This window comes from Schistocerca cancellata, chromosome 1, assembly GCF_023864275.1.
Source record: "Schistocerca cancellata isolate TAMUIC-IGC-003103 chromosome 1, iqSchCanc2.1, whole genome shotgun sequence".
Lineage (NCBI taxonomy): Eukaryota > Metazoa > Arthropoda > Insecta > Orthoptera > Acrididae > Schistocerca > Schistocerca cancellata.
Window position 1 is genome coordinate 1,281,119,683 of NC_064626.1, and position 15,568 is coordinate 1,281,135,250.

General features: G+C 38.4%; 1 protein-coding gene across 1 annotated transcript; it reads left to right on the top strand.

The window, feature by feature from the left end:
• The first annotated feature begins 14,055 nt into the window (after positions 1-14,055).
• Positions 14,056-15,318, top strand: LOC126147263 (loricrin-like). Its single transcript, XM_049915684.1, has one exon. The coding sequence runs from the start codon at positions 14,056-14,058 to the stop codon at positions 15,316-15,318; it is 1,263 nt and encodes a 420-aa protein (XP_049771641.1).
• The last annotated feature ends 250 nt before the right edge of the window (positions 15,319-15,568 follow it).

Below are 15,568 nucleotides of genomic sequence, written 5' to 3' on the forward strand. Positions count from 1 at the left end.
TCAGCAGGTCGTTATTAATGAGGCGTAACGGTTAGGTGTAGAAACAGCTTTAGGCGTATAAAATGAGAGTGCTACATCCGTTTCACTTTATTGGACATATAAATGATATTTCATGATTATCGTCAGTGGTTCAATGGGCTCTGAGCACCAAACGACTTAACTGCTGAGGTAATCAGTGCCCCAGAACTTAGAACTACTTGAACCTAACCAACCTAAGGACATCACACACATCCATCCCCGAGGCAGGATTCGAACCTGCGACTGTAGCCGTCGCGCGGTTGCAGACTGAGGGCCTAGAACCGCTCGGCTACCCCGGCCGGCGTCAATGGTTCCTTGGAGCTGTTTGCAGGTGCTGCTCTGCAGAAAGTTTTAGAGAAATGCGGCAAGATCTGCTGCGGATCGACAATTGCTACAGGGACTTGTGAGATGACGAGCAATTCTCTCCCTTTTAAATACATGGCCGAAAAAGTCAGCCTTCAGGAATTGTGAAACGAACCCTGTCGTCCAGGACCGTGTGCCACAAAGAACGCAGATTCGACACGATATGGCGGAATTCACAGGTGTCTATTGAGCTGAGTGAGGCCTCAGCGCTGTAGTGTGCGTGTGTGGGGCAGACGAGAACCTACTTCGTAGAGAAACCCAGCAGAATCTGCTTGTGGCTTCAGAGACGTAGCAATGTTAAATATGGCGGACCTATGATCGGCCACAAAGAAAAACTTTTATGAAAACTATTTAATTCTGTCGCAATTCGGGGAATGAAACCACACTAATTTTAATCTACCATCCATCATAAATTTTCGTGGTCATCCCAATAAAACTTGAATATTGATCATATCTATAATAGTTTAGGATTTACTGTGAAAGTGAAATTAACCAGTTTTCAAACAAAGATCTGAATGCTAAAATCCGAACGCTTTGGTCGATCTTAACGATGGACATTTCATATAGAAGCGCATCATTAAAATGGCAAATGTTGTAAATATCAACTCTGTAACTTTATTTGTTTCAGAGATATAGTAAATTTAGGTTATCAGTATTTTCAGTTAAGCATCAGATCATCATTTCCTCCACACAAAACACATTGAACGATGACAGCATGACACCTTATTCAATCATTATGTAATAGAATATTTGTTGTAAAGTTTAGTGCATAATTTATCAGAAAGCACATTGGTGCAAGGCTATTGGCCGTGACATTGAAAGTTAAGAATAAAATTGTTTAGGTTTTATGTAAAAGAATTTAATATTTATTATATAATGGATATTATTGTTACTTTATTTAGAAGGTGAAAGTGATCAAACTTTGATTATTTAAACATGTTAAAATGTAAAATAATGTAGAACAGGCTGTAGCCAATTAGTAGGACGGCTTCAGGAAAGGGAAGTGCCCTAGTCAGTTGGGCGACGATACTCGGCGCGTGGAAAACGCGGCAGGGGACGGGCAGAGGGACAGTGCTGGTGCAGACACCAAAGGGGCATTGTGACGCAAAAGCGGACAGTCGGTCTTTACGCAGCTAGGAAGTGAAACGACTTTCGCGTTTTGTGGTATCGCGGGATTTACTCTCTAAGCGGTGAGCACCCTTGCGCCTCGTGTGAACTTATCGCGTAGATACGTTGTAATTCGCGATGAAATTGTGAATGATCGAACTGTGGCAAATGGATATGCACCCGAGTGTAATGTTGTTGTTGTTGTGGTCTTCAGTCCTGAGACTGTTTTGATGCAGCTCTCCATGCTACTCTATCATGTGCAAGCTTCTTCATCTCCCAGTATCTACTGCAACCTACATCCTTCTGAATCTGCTTAGTGTATTCAACTCTTGGTCTCCCTCTACGATTTTTACCCTCCACACTGCCCTCCAATGCTAAATTTGTGATCCCTTGATGCCTGAAAACATGTCCTACCAACCGATCCCTTCTTCTAGTCAAGTTGTGCCACAAACTTCTCTTCTCCCCAATCCTATTCAATACCTCCACATTAGTTACGTGATCTACCCACCTTATCTTCAGCATTCTTCTGTAGCACCACATTTCGAAAGCTTCTATTCTCTTCTTGTCCAAACTATTTATCGTCCATGTTTCACTTCCATACATGGCTACACTCCATACAAATACTTTCAGAAACGACTTTCTGACACTTAAATCTATACTCGATGTTAACAAATTCCTCTTCTTGAGAAACGCTTTCCTTCCCATTGCCAGTCTACATTTTATATCCTCTCTACTTCGACCATCATCGGTTATTTTACTCCCTAAATAGCAAAACTCCTTTACTACTTTAAGTGTCTCATTTCCTAATCTAATTACCTCAGCATCACCCGACTTAATTTGACTACATTCCATTATCCTCGTTTTGCTTTTGTTGATGTTCATCTTATATCCTCCTTTCAAGACACTGTCCATTCCGTTCAACTGCTCTTCCAAGTCCTTTGCTGTCTCTGACAGAATCACAATGTCATCGGCGAACCTCAAAGTTTTTACTTCTTCTCCAGGAATTTTAATACCTACTCCGAATTTTTCTTTTGTTTCCTTTACTGCTTGCTCAATATACAGATTGAATAACATCGGGGAGAGGCTACAACCCTGTCTTACTCCTTTCCCAACCACTGCTTCCCTTTCATGCCCCTCGACTCTTATAACTGCCATCTGGTTTCTGTACAAACTGTAAATAGCCTTTCGCTCCCTGTATTTTACCACCGCCACCTTCAGAATTTGAAAGAGAGTATTCCAGTTAACATTGTCAAAAGCTTTCTCTAAGTCTACAAATGCTAGAAACGTAGGTTTGCCTTTTCTTAATCTTTCTTCTAAGATAAGTCGTAAGGTCAGTATTGCCTCACGTGTTCCAACATTTCTACGGAATCCAAACTGATCTTCCCCGAGGTCGGCTTCTACCAGTTTTTCCATTCGTCTGTAAAGAATTCGCGTTAGTATTTTGCAGCTGTGACTTATTAAACTGATAGTTCGGTAATTTTCACATCTGTCAACACCTGCTTTCTTTGGGATTGGAATTATTATATTCTTCTTGAAGTCTGAGGGTATTTCGCCTGTCTCATACATCGTGCTCACCAGATGGTAGAGTTTTGTCATGACTGGCTCTCCCGAGTGTAATAGTAAATACGACCACTTTCGCTAGTAGATTGCTTTCTGAATAAACATTATTCTAACCAATTCACAACTGTGTGGCCTACATCATTTATGGGTCGTTAATTTAGTTCCCGATGTTATTATTACTGTTTTTATATGTTACACTAACTTCATATTTCGCAAATTTGCCATTAGTCAGACAATTTAACCAAAGGGCCACAAGTGTCTAATATAGGGCGTGTAATGCGACACTTGCGGTTCAGCCCCTAGACGAGTTAGAGCCAAGACATTTCGACGAAGAGGAACCGCATGTGAGCCCGAACATCTTTGGGATGATAGCTCGTAGACTTCCAGTTTAACTTCAGCGTAAACCACTGTTTAGATGTTGTGCACATATAAACGCGATAACCATATTACTATTATTGGATATAACTCACTGTGAACAGCAACAACCGTAAAGTGGCTAGGAGCACTCGTGAGTAGCAGCCTCACGTGGAAAACGATATAAAATTTTTTGTAGGAATAGTGCGTGAGAGACTGGGGTTTATTGTAAGTCTCCTGTTGGGATGTCATTTATCCACGAAAGAGGTAGCTTAGGCGACCGCCGTTGGGCCCGTTTATGAGTACTCCTTGTCAGTCTGGGACCTTACTATGTAAGATATTAAAGGCAATCGACAAGATCAAAAGAAGAGCCCCGCGCGGGATTAGCCGACCGGTCTAGGGTGCTGCAGTCATGGACTGTGCGGCTGGTCCCGGCGGAGGTTCGAATCCTTCCTTGGGCATGGGGTGTGTGTGTTTGTCCTTACGATAATTTAGGTTAAGTAGTGTGTAAGCTTACGGACTGATGACCTTAGCAGTTAAGTCCCATAAGATTTCACACATATTTGAACATTTTTTTGAAGAAAAGAAGAGCAGCACACCTCGTCACGGTTTCGTTTAGTGAGCACGAGAGGTTCATGACTATGCTCATCACGATTTAGCGGCAGGCGCTACGAAGGAAGCTGTCTGCTTCACGGAGTACGCCACTGTAAAGATAACATAAGCTCACACCCAAAAAAGGTCAAGTAACGTGTCACTTCCTACCACATAATGTCACACGCAATCACAATGACAGTAAAATCAGAGAAATTCGATTTCTTCTGGAGGCTTAATGACAGATTTCTACCGCACTCCATTGGTGAGTGTGAGAGGTGTGGCGTGTGGTGTAATTGCGTGTTTTGTGTGTTGTACAATTTCAACAAAATTACAATAAAACTAGTTATTTATTATTAACGTAACGTGAGGTTTTATTTAATCACTGTTTTTCCCGGCTAGTGATAATTATTTTGTTAAATAAATCACCACCGGGGAAGTATAGCAATACTGTCTGTCAGTCAGTGTAAATATCACTACGTTCATTCACAATAGTAATCATTTACAACCAACAAACAAGCTAAATGCCTGATAAATAATCTGATCTAAAGAATAGTAATGATTTTTAGTAATTTCAGTTCTGTAATTTGAAAGACTCTTTGCTAGTTGCAGATAGTTTATCAGAATTAACGGTGCTGTTATCTCGAGGTGGCAACACTTTTCTTTAAGCAAAATGAACAGATTTGTAGATTTGTCACACAATACCACACGTACAAAACACTAATGTAGTTTTCTATCGAAATATTTCATGAAACGTGTTACTAAATTACCAGGCTTCATACATCAGCAGATAAGAATTTATATCACGTCTGATGCTATTTGGATTCATCATGTAAGTTCAATATGTTCACAGTCTAACTGGAGTTTATTAGCTCAGAGTGGATCCTCGGCCACTAGTACACAACTATTATTTCAATTATAACCAACAACATTTAAATCTGTAAAAAAAATCAATTTAAAACTGACGCTAAGATGGCGGCTAACAAGACAATCACTTATCGATTCTGCTTCAGCCTGTATTTTACTCGTAATAAGTAATATATATATTAAATCTCCTCTCACCTTCATTATATGCACTAACATTCGAAAATATTTCTCAATGTTTCATGACACATTAATATTCACCATTTACCAATAAACTGCGCTGTAGATCAATAGCGCCAATGGCTGTGCTCTTTGGTAGCTGAGCAGAAAACTTAACATTTATATAGGACGACAATGACAATGAAATATAACTCCAAACAAATAAAATTCATTTCAGTAATACATAAACTATTTTCAAATATCAGTTAGAAACATAACAATACTTTAGTACAGTTTTTTACACACCTCTGTGTTACGAGACGTTAATCACATCCTATCAGTATAACAGTTCCAATAAGAATGATTTTTCCACAAAAATCATAGCTAACAAAAGATTGAGATTTTCATTATCTTTTTGCATGGGTATTGTCTGAGATATATTTTTTTTACAAAATATTAAATTATTTCGTTGACAATAATTATTTATTAGTTTATCAGCATGAAAATCCTTTTATGAGTATCACGAGAATACGATAAAAATTCCGTCACATTCCACAAACAATGCTGTCATGAATATTATTTTGAATGAAATCCAGGCGTGGATATTACAGGGCGGAAAACGACCGTTACACGCTAACGACCCCAAAACACCATAATATGTAAAATGTTCGGAACATCACCTGAGGCGAAGTCTTATCTTTACAGATGGTTCCTCCTTGGAAGAGGATATTGTGTCCTTGCAGAGGACGCGAGGCAGATGAAGATGAAGAAAGTCATCATCCACAGGTAAACGATGCCTAGACGTACTGCTCATGAGCGTAAAACACAACGGCAATGCCTAGGAGCGCCCAGATTGCGTCTCATCACCTTATAATTTAGCACAACACCTAGTGGAATTCGTAAACATTCCTTGAAGAGTGGTATTTACAAACAATGCGTCTTCGAATTGCTACTTCCCCTTTACCATCTACCCTGTGTATCTTCCTATCTATGTACTTTTTAACAATAAGCGAAGAAAATGTCGACCGGATCACGTATCCAACTATCTGTATTTTAGCTCAGCGGGTACTTAGTATCCACCAACATGTGTAAAAAACTGTTACTCTGTTAGGAACCCCTTGTTTTTTTCTTTGACTGTAATGTTGCTGTCATCATCAGAGAAAAATGTTTCTTCATGACTAACGCTATTAGAGAGGTCACTGACGAATTTAAGGAAAAGTGTAGGTGCTATGCTACCCAGAGAAACACCTACATAAGTGTATTTTGGTCGTGATAAATGCTTCACAAAAAATTTTGTGTTATTTGAAGTTTTTATGTTATGCCTACCCTTTGTACCATACCAGCTAGGAATGAACCAAACAAGCCCTCCTTTGTAAACATTCACCCATGTCAGATTTCGCCACCAGTTATGATGCATCCTGAGCACAAATTTTACACTTTGATGCCTCAGGTGCTGCCCTCAGCTTGCGACCCCAAGCAGCCATTTTTGTTGCTTGGGCCTTAAGGTATCTCTGTATGGACAACAGTATCAAAAGCCTTGAACAAATTTAAGGATACTCCTGTGACGCACTCAGTCTTAGAAGTTGCACCAAGAACCACTTTTGTAAATTCTCCTGTGGTTCATACAGGGTTTGTAGCATTTCGGATACCAAAACGTGATTCTCTTACAAGGTTGTATTTATCCAAATAATTAATTAATCTGTCTTTCGTAACAAGTTCTATTATTTTTTACTATTGTGACACCAGAAAATGGTCCATCAGTTTTCTGTGACTGCACTTTTATTTTCGTATTTTGTACCAAGTAACTTTCAGAGTCAACGTTCTTCAGGTTTCGGTCTATCGAAGAAGTTTAAAGATATTCCGTCCTTTGCTTTGCTATTGATGCAATTTTTTACACTCTGCAAATGTGGAGCTTTGATGTCTTATGCTGATTTCTTCTTCTGTGATACAGTGTCTCCTTGACTTGAAGCATTGTGAGATATGTTCGTTAGTATTTAATGATGAATTACGATCGTTGTTTGGGTTGTTTCACTGTGACAACCATGATTTTTATCAGCTCAAAAGTAAAACTGAATATGTTTTCATGTGATCTCTTTTCCTTGTAAGTTTATATATGTAATTTTGCACTCATGTTTCTGGTGAATTATGTCATTTTCGTGTGCATTGCGTTTTCTCATTTTTCAAATTCGGTATTAACAGAGAACCAGTGACGATCATCTCTTACCGAAACTGATAAATGACATGTAGGTTAAATGAAACAGCTGAAGGTTAACGCACTATTCGTAAAGTCCTGAAAGGCTGTTGGTTCCCACCTGATGAAAACATTAAATGTTTTCTATGTTCCCGCCTCACCTTCTTCTGCAGCAGCACGGTTCTTGCTTGTTCTGAAAAGTTCACTGTTGTGTATAATACATTTATTATGTGCGTTTTTATTTTGAACATTGTTTCAATAAATTGATTAATTACTTTAACTACATCTAATCGATTTTCAATTTGTAGCTTTTATGCATCGTTACTGGTTTATCCCTTATCTGTATGTTATTACAGTCTTATTTGTCTCCCTCCATTTCCTATTTTCATCACAGTCCAAACTGCTCTGATTTTATTCTCTGCATTGTAAACTGTTTCCTTGTTAGATGAGTTTTTGCAGCATTCAGGAACACGCTACAAATTTCTTTATTCGTGTCATAAAAATTTACGCACTCTGTTTCATTATGATTCTTTTCATGGAACTTTGGTCTATCTAATAAATACTGTCATCCATTTGTTTTTGTGCCACCTTTGGGTACTTTTGGAAGTGTTTTTTTCAGTGGTCAGTGTAAATAATACTGAGAGCCAAGATAATGTTGTGGTCACATTGATCTGCACACTTATCTTAGTTTCAGATGCGTAGTTCTTTGTGTTCCAATAAAAATCTTTTATATGCCTACAGTGTGTCGACATTTGGCACTTCATTTTACTGTTAAATTAGTCAGAAATTATCTGAGAATCTTAAGTTTTTCTACAGCTACATCATACTTTTCCATTTTATATTTGTTGCCACGAGACTGATGATTGATGATGCTGTGTTTGCATTGTTCACCAAAAGCGACATGCCAAAACTCTGATGCATGTTTGAGAATGCATTCATTTCATCTGTGACTTTGATGTTAATGTTTATATTTCTACACAAAATTGAGTTTATTTTTGTGGTTTACGTTTTATCTAGACATTCCATTACATTATTTTAAAAAGTACTCTCTTATCATCAGATACAGCAAGTAAATTATTAATTTTTTTAAATTTTTGAGCCTCATTATTTTACTATCTGCTATTTCAGTGTCATTGTCTACATCTACATCTGCGTGATTACTCTGCTATTCACAATAAAGTGCCTGGCAGTGGGTTCAATAAACCAACTTCAAGCTGTCTCTCTACCATCTCGGTTGCTTTCTGTAATAGATGAATGTTCCTCTACCGTTTGAAAACGTTCTGTTCCTCCACACAATGATAGTAATATATGTTCTATCTGTTTGTCTCTACATCAGTTCGCATTCACACAATACACTGCACTTCTAGAATTGAAGGTCAATTTCTCATATATTTTATTTTTTATTACTTGCGTGTTTTGATGACAGACTGTTGAGTCTCAAAGGCCAAGCCTAGTGAAACTCATCCATCGACAGTCCAGAATAGTGTAAGCACACCATGCTCAAAGTCAGCTGTCGTTACCACCATTTCTAATACCACATCAGTACATCTGATAGCTCCATTAAGGCATTTCTGACCATGATGTAAGAGCAGCTCGACAGAGTGCACATTTGTGCCATGAGTCAGGAAAGTTATCACAGCCACGTGACTGCCTGTGCCATATGTACCATCTCTGAACAATATGAAAGACTAAAATTATTAGTAAAATAATTTTTGTTCTATAATGTCTTCAACTCAAACATTTTTAGTCTGAATAAAGAGTTGAACTCACACAAGTTTTCGTAAACAATGGTCACTGAACTTCGATCCTTAATGTGCCAGAAATATTATTTATGGCTATAATAAAGAGGGTTATACTGAGAACGCTACTCTGGGGAGTAATAGTGTGTTAGAAAAGGTGGTCGAAGACATCTTGAAATTTGATGTATCATTGAGACAGAAAGGAACACAACAAAATGGAAAGTATTTAATGTATCTTATAGCTAGGAGAAGTAATGATCCTGAAACAATGAAACATTATAAAATCTACTGCACTGTATTAAGAAAAGTTATTAGAAAGTCCAGAAGTATGTGCACTATGTCTGAGATTAGCACACCTGATAATAAAATTAAAACAATTTGGAGTATTGTGAAAAGGGAAACAGGGCAACCAAGAGCACGGGAAGACTGTATTTCTATCAAACACAATGAAAAGTTTGTTAACAAGAAGTCAGAAGTAGAAAACATTTTTAATAATCATTTTTTAAGTGTTGTAGAGAAAATAGGATCCAGCTAGTCATTAGAAAATGTAAGGCAGTATATGGAAGAGGCAGTACCTAAGCAATTTGATAAAATTGAAATTCAACCCACCTCTCCTACTGAAATTAGGAAAATAATAAATTAACTCAAAAGTAAAAGCTCACATGGAATTGATGGCATTTCCAACAAAGTACTAAAAGCTTGTTCCCAACAGATAAATAGGACTCTCAGTGGCTCACTGAAACAGGGCATTTTTTCGAGATAGGCTAAAATATGCTATTGTTAAACCACTGCATAAAAGGGGGATAGATCTGATACTAACAACTACTGCTCAATCTCACTTCTGACATCTTTATTCAAAATTCTTGAAAAAGTAATGTTTTCAAGATTAGCATCACATATTTGTAAAAATGAAGTACTGACAAGGTGTCAATTTCGTTTTCAAAAATACTTTTCAACAGAAAATGCCATATATGCTTTCACTGATCAAATATTAAATGCGATGAATAACCGAACATCACTCATTGAGATATTTTGTGAGCTCTCAAAGGCTTTTAATTGCGTAAATCATGAAATTCTTCTAGGTAAGCGTAAGTATTGTGGTATGAGTAGGACAGTGCACAAATGGTTTAATTCATTCTTAACTGGAAGAATGCAGAAGGTTGAAATTAACGGTACAGATTGTGTGCAAAGACCAGCAGCGTTCTCTAATTAGGGAGGTATCAAGAATGGTGTCCCACAGGGTTCTGTTTTGGGTCCCTTATTGTTCTTAATATATATTAACGACTTGCCACTCTTATTCATGTAGATGCAAAGTTAGTTTTTTTTCTGGTGATACAAGTATAGTAATCACACTCAACAAGCAAGAATGATTTGAGGAAATTGCAAATAATGTCTTTCACAAAATTATTAAGTGGTTCTCTGCAAATGGACTCTCACTAAATTTTGAGAAAACACAGTTTATACAATTCTCTACAGTAAATGGCATAACGCCATTGATAAATATATATAGACTATGAACAGAAGTTTGTTGCTAAGGTAGAATATTCAAAATTTCTGTGCGTGTGCATTGATGAGAAATTGAATTGGAGTAAACATATCGATGATCTGCTGAAATGGTTAGGTTCAGCTCCTCAGGCTATTAGAGTTATTGCAAATTTTGGTGATAAACATACCAGTAAATTAGCCTACTATGCCTATTTTCATTCACTGCTTTCATATGACATCATATTTGTGGCAATTCGTCATTAAGATATGAATTATTCATTGCAAAAAAGCGTGTAATCAGAATCATAGCTGGAGTTCACCCAAGATTTATTTAAGGAAGTCTGGATATTCACAATACCTTCGCAATACATATATTCACTAATGAAATTTGTCATTAATAACCCGTCCGAATTCAAAAATAATAGCGAAGTGCATAGCTACAACACTAGAGGAAAGAATGATCTTCACTACACTGGATTAAATCTCACTTTGGCACAAAAAGGGGTGAATTATGCTGCCACAAAAATCCTTGGTCATTTGCCAAATAGTATTAAAAGTCTGACAGATAGCCAATCAACATTTAAAAGCAAATTAAAAGAATTTCTGAATGACAACTCCTTCTACTCAACAGAGGAATTTTTAGATATGAAGCAGTAACTGCAAAAAAATTAATTAATTAATTTGTGTAAATAAAACTTATGTTAAAGTGACACATTCCACATCATTACGAAATATCGTATTCATGACCTATGGAACAAGGATTAATGTATGTATGTATGTACGATATCCACAGATGTGTGGCTGTCCCTGGATGATATCATTGGATGTCTGCAGATTGAGGAATATACAAAGTGTTACATGCAAAGGAAAGACGTTTATATCAATCCTTCTAATTATACAACATTGTCAAATACGGAATGGTAGCTCTAAAACACAGACTGTAAAACCTTCCGATTTTGTGAATTCACACCAGACGTCAGTAATCAGCTGTATAAATAAGAGCAACACATATATAGCTACGCTCGCCTGAATAATACAAGGCTTACCTTGGTGTTTGAACACTGTCACAACTGTTTACGACCATAAATCCACACAGTAAACATCAGTTCAAATTTTGTCAAAGGTACGAAGGAAAAATTATTTTGCCTCCGGCTTAGTAGGTATCACTCACCATGATACGCATTCGCTGACTGATTGACTGTTTTGTGTGCCGCAGACAGCACAGGCTGTAGATTCAACGTAGAGAAGAGACTGTTATACAGCTCTGAGATGTAGAATGAGATGTCCATTTTGAACCTTGCCATGTATTTCCAGCGTTAGAGGAATGTGGGTCTTATGTTGGAACAGGAGGTGAATTTACTGCTATACAGGTATGCCTTCATCTGCTCTCTATTCTTCGGTGTTGGTTCAAGTGCACCATTGTTCAGTGTGGCTGATACTGTACGCAAATATCTGTTCCTTGATTCGCTCCATGTGGGGCGGCGGGTAAAATTTTGTTGTTGTTGTACGCCGTCTTTCTCACGCGAGCCTGGCAACTATTTTAGTGATCAGCCAGAAAGCGATGGAGAAGACACTGATTATAGTTTCCAGTCTGCGCGTCCACATTCTTGTCCAGGCCACTGAAAGAAATGTTTCTATTTTTGCTTAGGGGGATCAGGACTATGATTATATATAAAAGCATAGAGTTCCAGTTCATAAATATGTTTAGTATAGTATCTCACGCACAACATTTTGAAAGTCACTATGTTCAATTGACAGTAAATCTGTCTGTCCTAAACAACACTATTATCAGTTCAGAGGCGACGTCTACAATACGTTCCTGCCAAATTCTCATTCGTTCTGACTACTAAAACTCAATTAAATGTTCGAATTAAATGCTCGCCACAAAAGTGGAAATAATAGTCACCATTTGCCACGCGGATTTGTAATTATCACGGACGGCACACTAATAGATACTTTAGCAAAAATCTAAGCGATCCAGGGCAGTGTACAGTCTTCACGAGTTCACTAACAGTTATTACTTAAAATATGTGTTTTGTCACTGTCTGTCTCTGACGTCATCCGAGGCAGAGCGCATCCGGCGTTTGACAGACGCGGACCTTACAGTGACTGTGAACCTTCTCCTGCCTCTCGGGCTGTGTTTACAGTGTATACGTGCCGCAGCGGACGGCCAAGGGAACACCAGCTGTCACCTGCCTTACGCACGCGGCAGCAGTCCCTGAACGACGGCTTTCTCCGTCACACAATCTTTAATAACAAAGTTATGAATTAATGTAAATTATCTTGATTTTTACCTGCATTCAGGCCAGTTAGATCAAATCACTGAAAAAGTTTCAGCTTGCTTGAATAAAAACTTTCCATTCTAGAATTTATAGAGTGGAACGGACGGTAGATCGTTACCGCTGAGCTATAACTTTAAAAGACCTTGTATTGGTTGTTGTTAATATTTAGGTCCTAAAATTTGTTGTAGCTCTATTATTTAATAAGTTTCCTCATGTGCTGTAACCAAAATTTTCTAGCATTAAAATTACAGATATTGAATCTACTACAAATGGGTATGTTTTAGTTACAAATTTGGTTTTCATTAAATTACTCGAAAACTATTGGAGGTAGCTTAACGCGGCCTCTTAGTTATTATTTTTAGGTTGAACTGAAGCATCATACAAATTTTTACATCTCTAAGTCTAATATTTAGCGTCTTAAATTTTTGTTAAAAATATGGATTCTGACTATAATTTTTATTCTATGCCGCTGAAACTTGCACCTTTCATTTTTTGACAAGCCTTGACACATTATGACCCAATTCTGGCTTTCTATCTTTATTATTTAGCACCACTTATTTTTTTTAGAAAGGTATTTTTATGAAAACTATTGATTTAATTACTTTAAGACTTGGCATTTAAAAGATTGTTACATTAAAGTATATGTTGACAAAGTTTGAATAAGAAATTTTGAATTTTAATTTTGTACTTAATTACGGTGCAATACTTGTTCGCTATCCACAGACGCATTAAGGTGATGTGGCACCACTAGCAGTGAAGTGGAGTAATTCCTGGGACACTCGTTCGCCTCTGTATCTCACAAAGGATACAGCGCTTCATCCTGATGGATTCCCACCTTCTACTGAATGGTATCTTCAAGGGCAGCGGATAATACAGAAATGTCTAAAGTGGAGGCGAGCCTAGATCTATGTAAAATTGCATCGTTTTACTGGCGTTTAGACTGCAGGCTTCGTCAGACGCAGTGGCTAGACCACGGGGGCGATTATGGAGGAGCTCCATATTGCTCACTGATGGGACAATGACTAATAGTAAAACGAAATGTATGGTGGAGTTGTTTCCCAAACACAGTTCGTGCTACACCGTTAACAGCTGTTGTATGCGGAGTTCACAACCCAATTTTAGGGTGCATGTTGTTGGAAAATCTATTTATGTAGCAAATGAAGTTTCGTCTGAGTAAAAACAGTTAAGATTAATATTATTCCTGCCAATTACAGATATATCTTCTCAACTCTAACCAAACTCTACTGATAACACCAACACTTCACAATTTTACATTTGTTTGCACATGTGTGTAGCATAATACCTTTTTGACGTAATGTGCTATTTAATTTGACAGGATGAAATGAAGGTTGAAATAACTGTGGCACGCAGTGACCAACGTGGAGCTGATGATGCAGGAGGTGAAAGCCATGCCGGGGGTATTCCTGCTGCAGGTAGCATCTGTGGTGGAGCTTATTTCGTGGCAGGAGATCTCCGTGATGGAGGTGAAGATGCGAAGGGTGATGACAACAATGATGATTATGACACAGCAGGTGCCAGCTGCAATAGTGTTCAAGATGCGGTACAGGGCGCTCGCGTTGAAGATGGTGAGTTAAACTGCAATAGCTACAATGCGTGTGGTGATACTGAAGATGATGGAGATAAAGGTACAGCAGACATCAGCCTCAGTAAAGGGCACGATTATGAAGGTAATGAATGTTATGAAAGTGATGATGTTGCAGGTGACAGCTGTGATGCAGACAAAGTTGCGATAAGTGTGAGGTGCAGTGGTTTGTATGATTTGGAAGCCAATGATACTGCAGGTGAGAGGTGTGTTGGAGACAGTGATGCAGCAAGTGTCAAGTTTAGTGGAGAGCATGATTTTGAAGGCAATGAATGTTATGAAAGTGGTGATGCTGCAGGAGACAGCTGTGATGGAGATAGTGATGCAGAAAGTGTCCACTGCAACGGAAGGTATGACTTGGAAGGAAGTGGCTGTTATGAAAGTGGCGATACTGCAGTTGAAAGCTGTGATGGAGACAATAATGCAACAGATGTCAGCCTCAATGGAGGGCACGATTTTGAAGGTAATGGTTGTTATGTACACGGTGATTCTGAAGGCGACAGCTGTGATGGTGACAATAATGCAGCAGGTTCCAGAATAAATGGAGGGCTTGATTTGGAAGTCAATGGCTGTTACAAAAGTGGTGATCTTGCAGGCGATAGTTGTGATGGAGACATTGATGCATCAGGTGTCAGCCGCAATGGAGATCACGATTTGGGAGCCAATGGCTCTTATGAAAGTGGTGATACTGCAGGTGGGAGCTACGATGGAGATGATGCAGCAGGTGTCACCTGCAATGGAGGGCATGATCTGGAAGGCACCGGTGGTGATGGAAGTGGTGATGCAGCAGGAGGTAGCTGTGATGCAGCTGAGGATGGAGTAGGCGACGGCCATACTAGAGATGTTGATGTGGGACTCTCTTACACCACCACAGAGGTGCTGGCTGAAGACAAAGCTTTTCTCTCAGAGGGGCAGGTAATCAGTTTTGCAGGTCCTCCACCTTTTGCGACAGCTTTTTTGCTAACTGGAGCCCCAGCTAAACGTGCATTTACAAATAAGTGAAACTAAAATGTATTCCTTTGCTTGGAATCAAAATTCCCCATATATTTTGAATAAAAATTTTGAATTTCTATTCCTTTGTTACGAGTTCACAACATCTTTCTGTTCTGATAGTAAAACGTCGCATGTGTAAATATCTATCCATAAATATTTTTACTTATTGATTCCTTGTAGGTGTCCTTTCTTCAAATGTTTACATGTGAAACATAATGCCTGAGAAGTAAGTGGTAGGTGAGCTGAAATGTGACCGGAA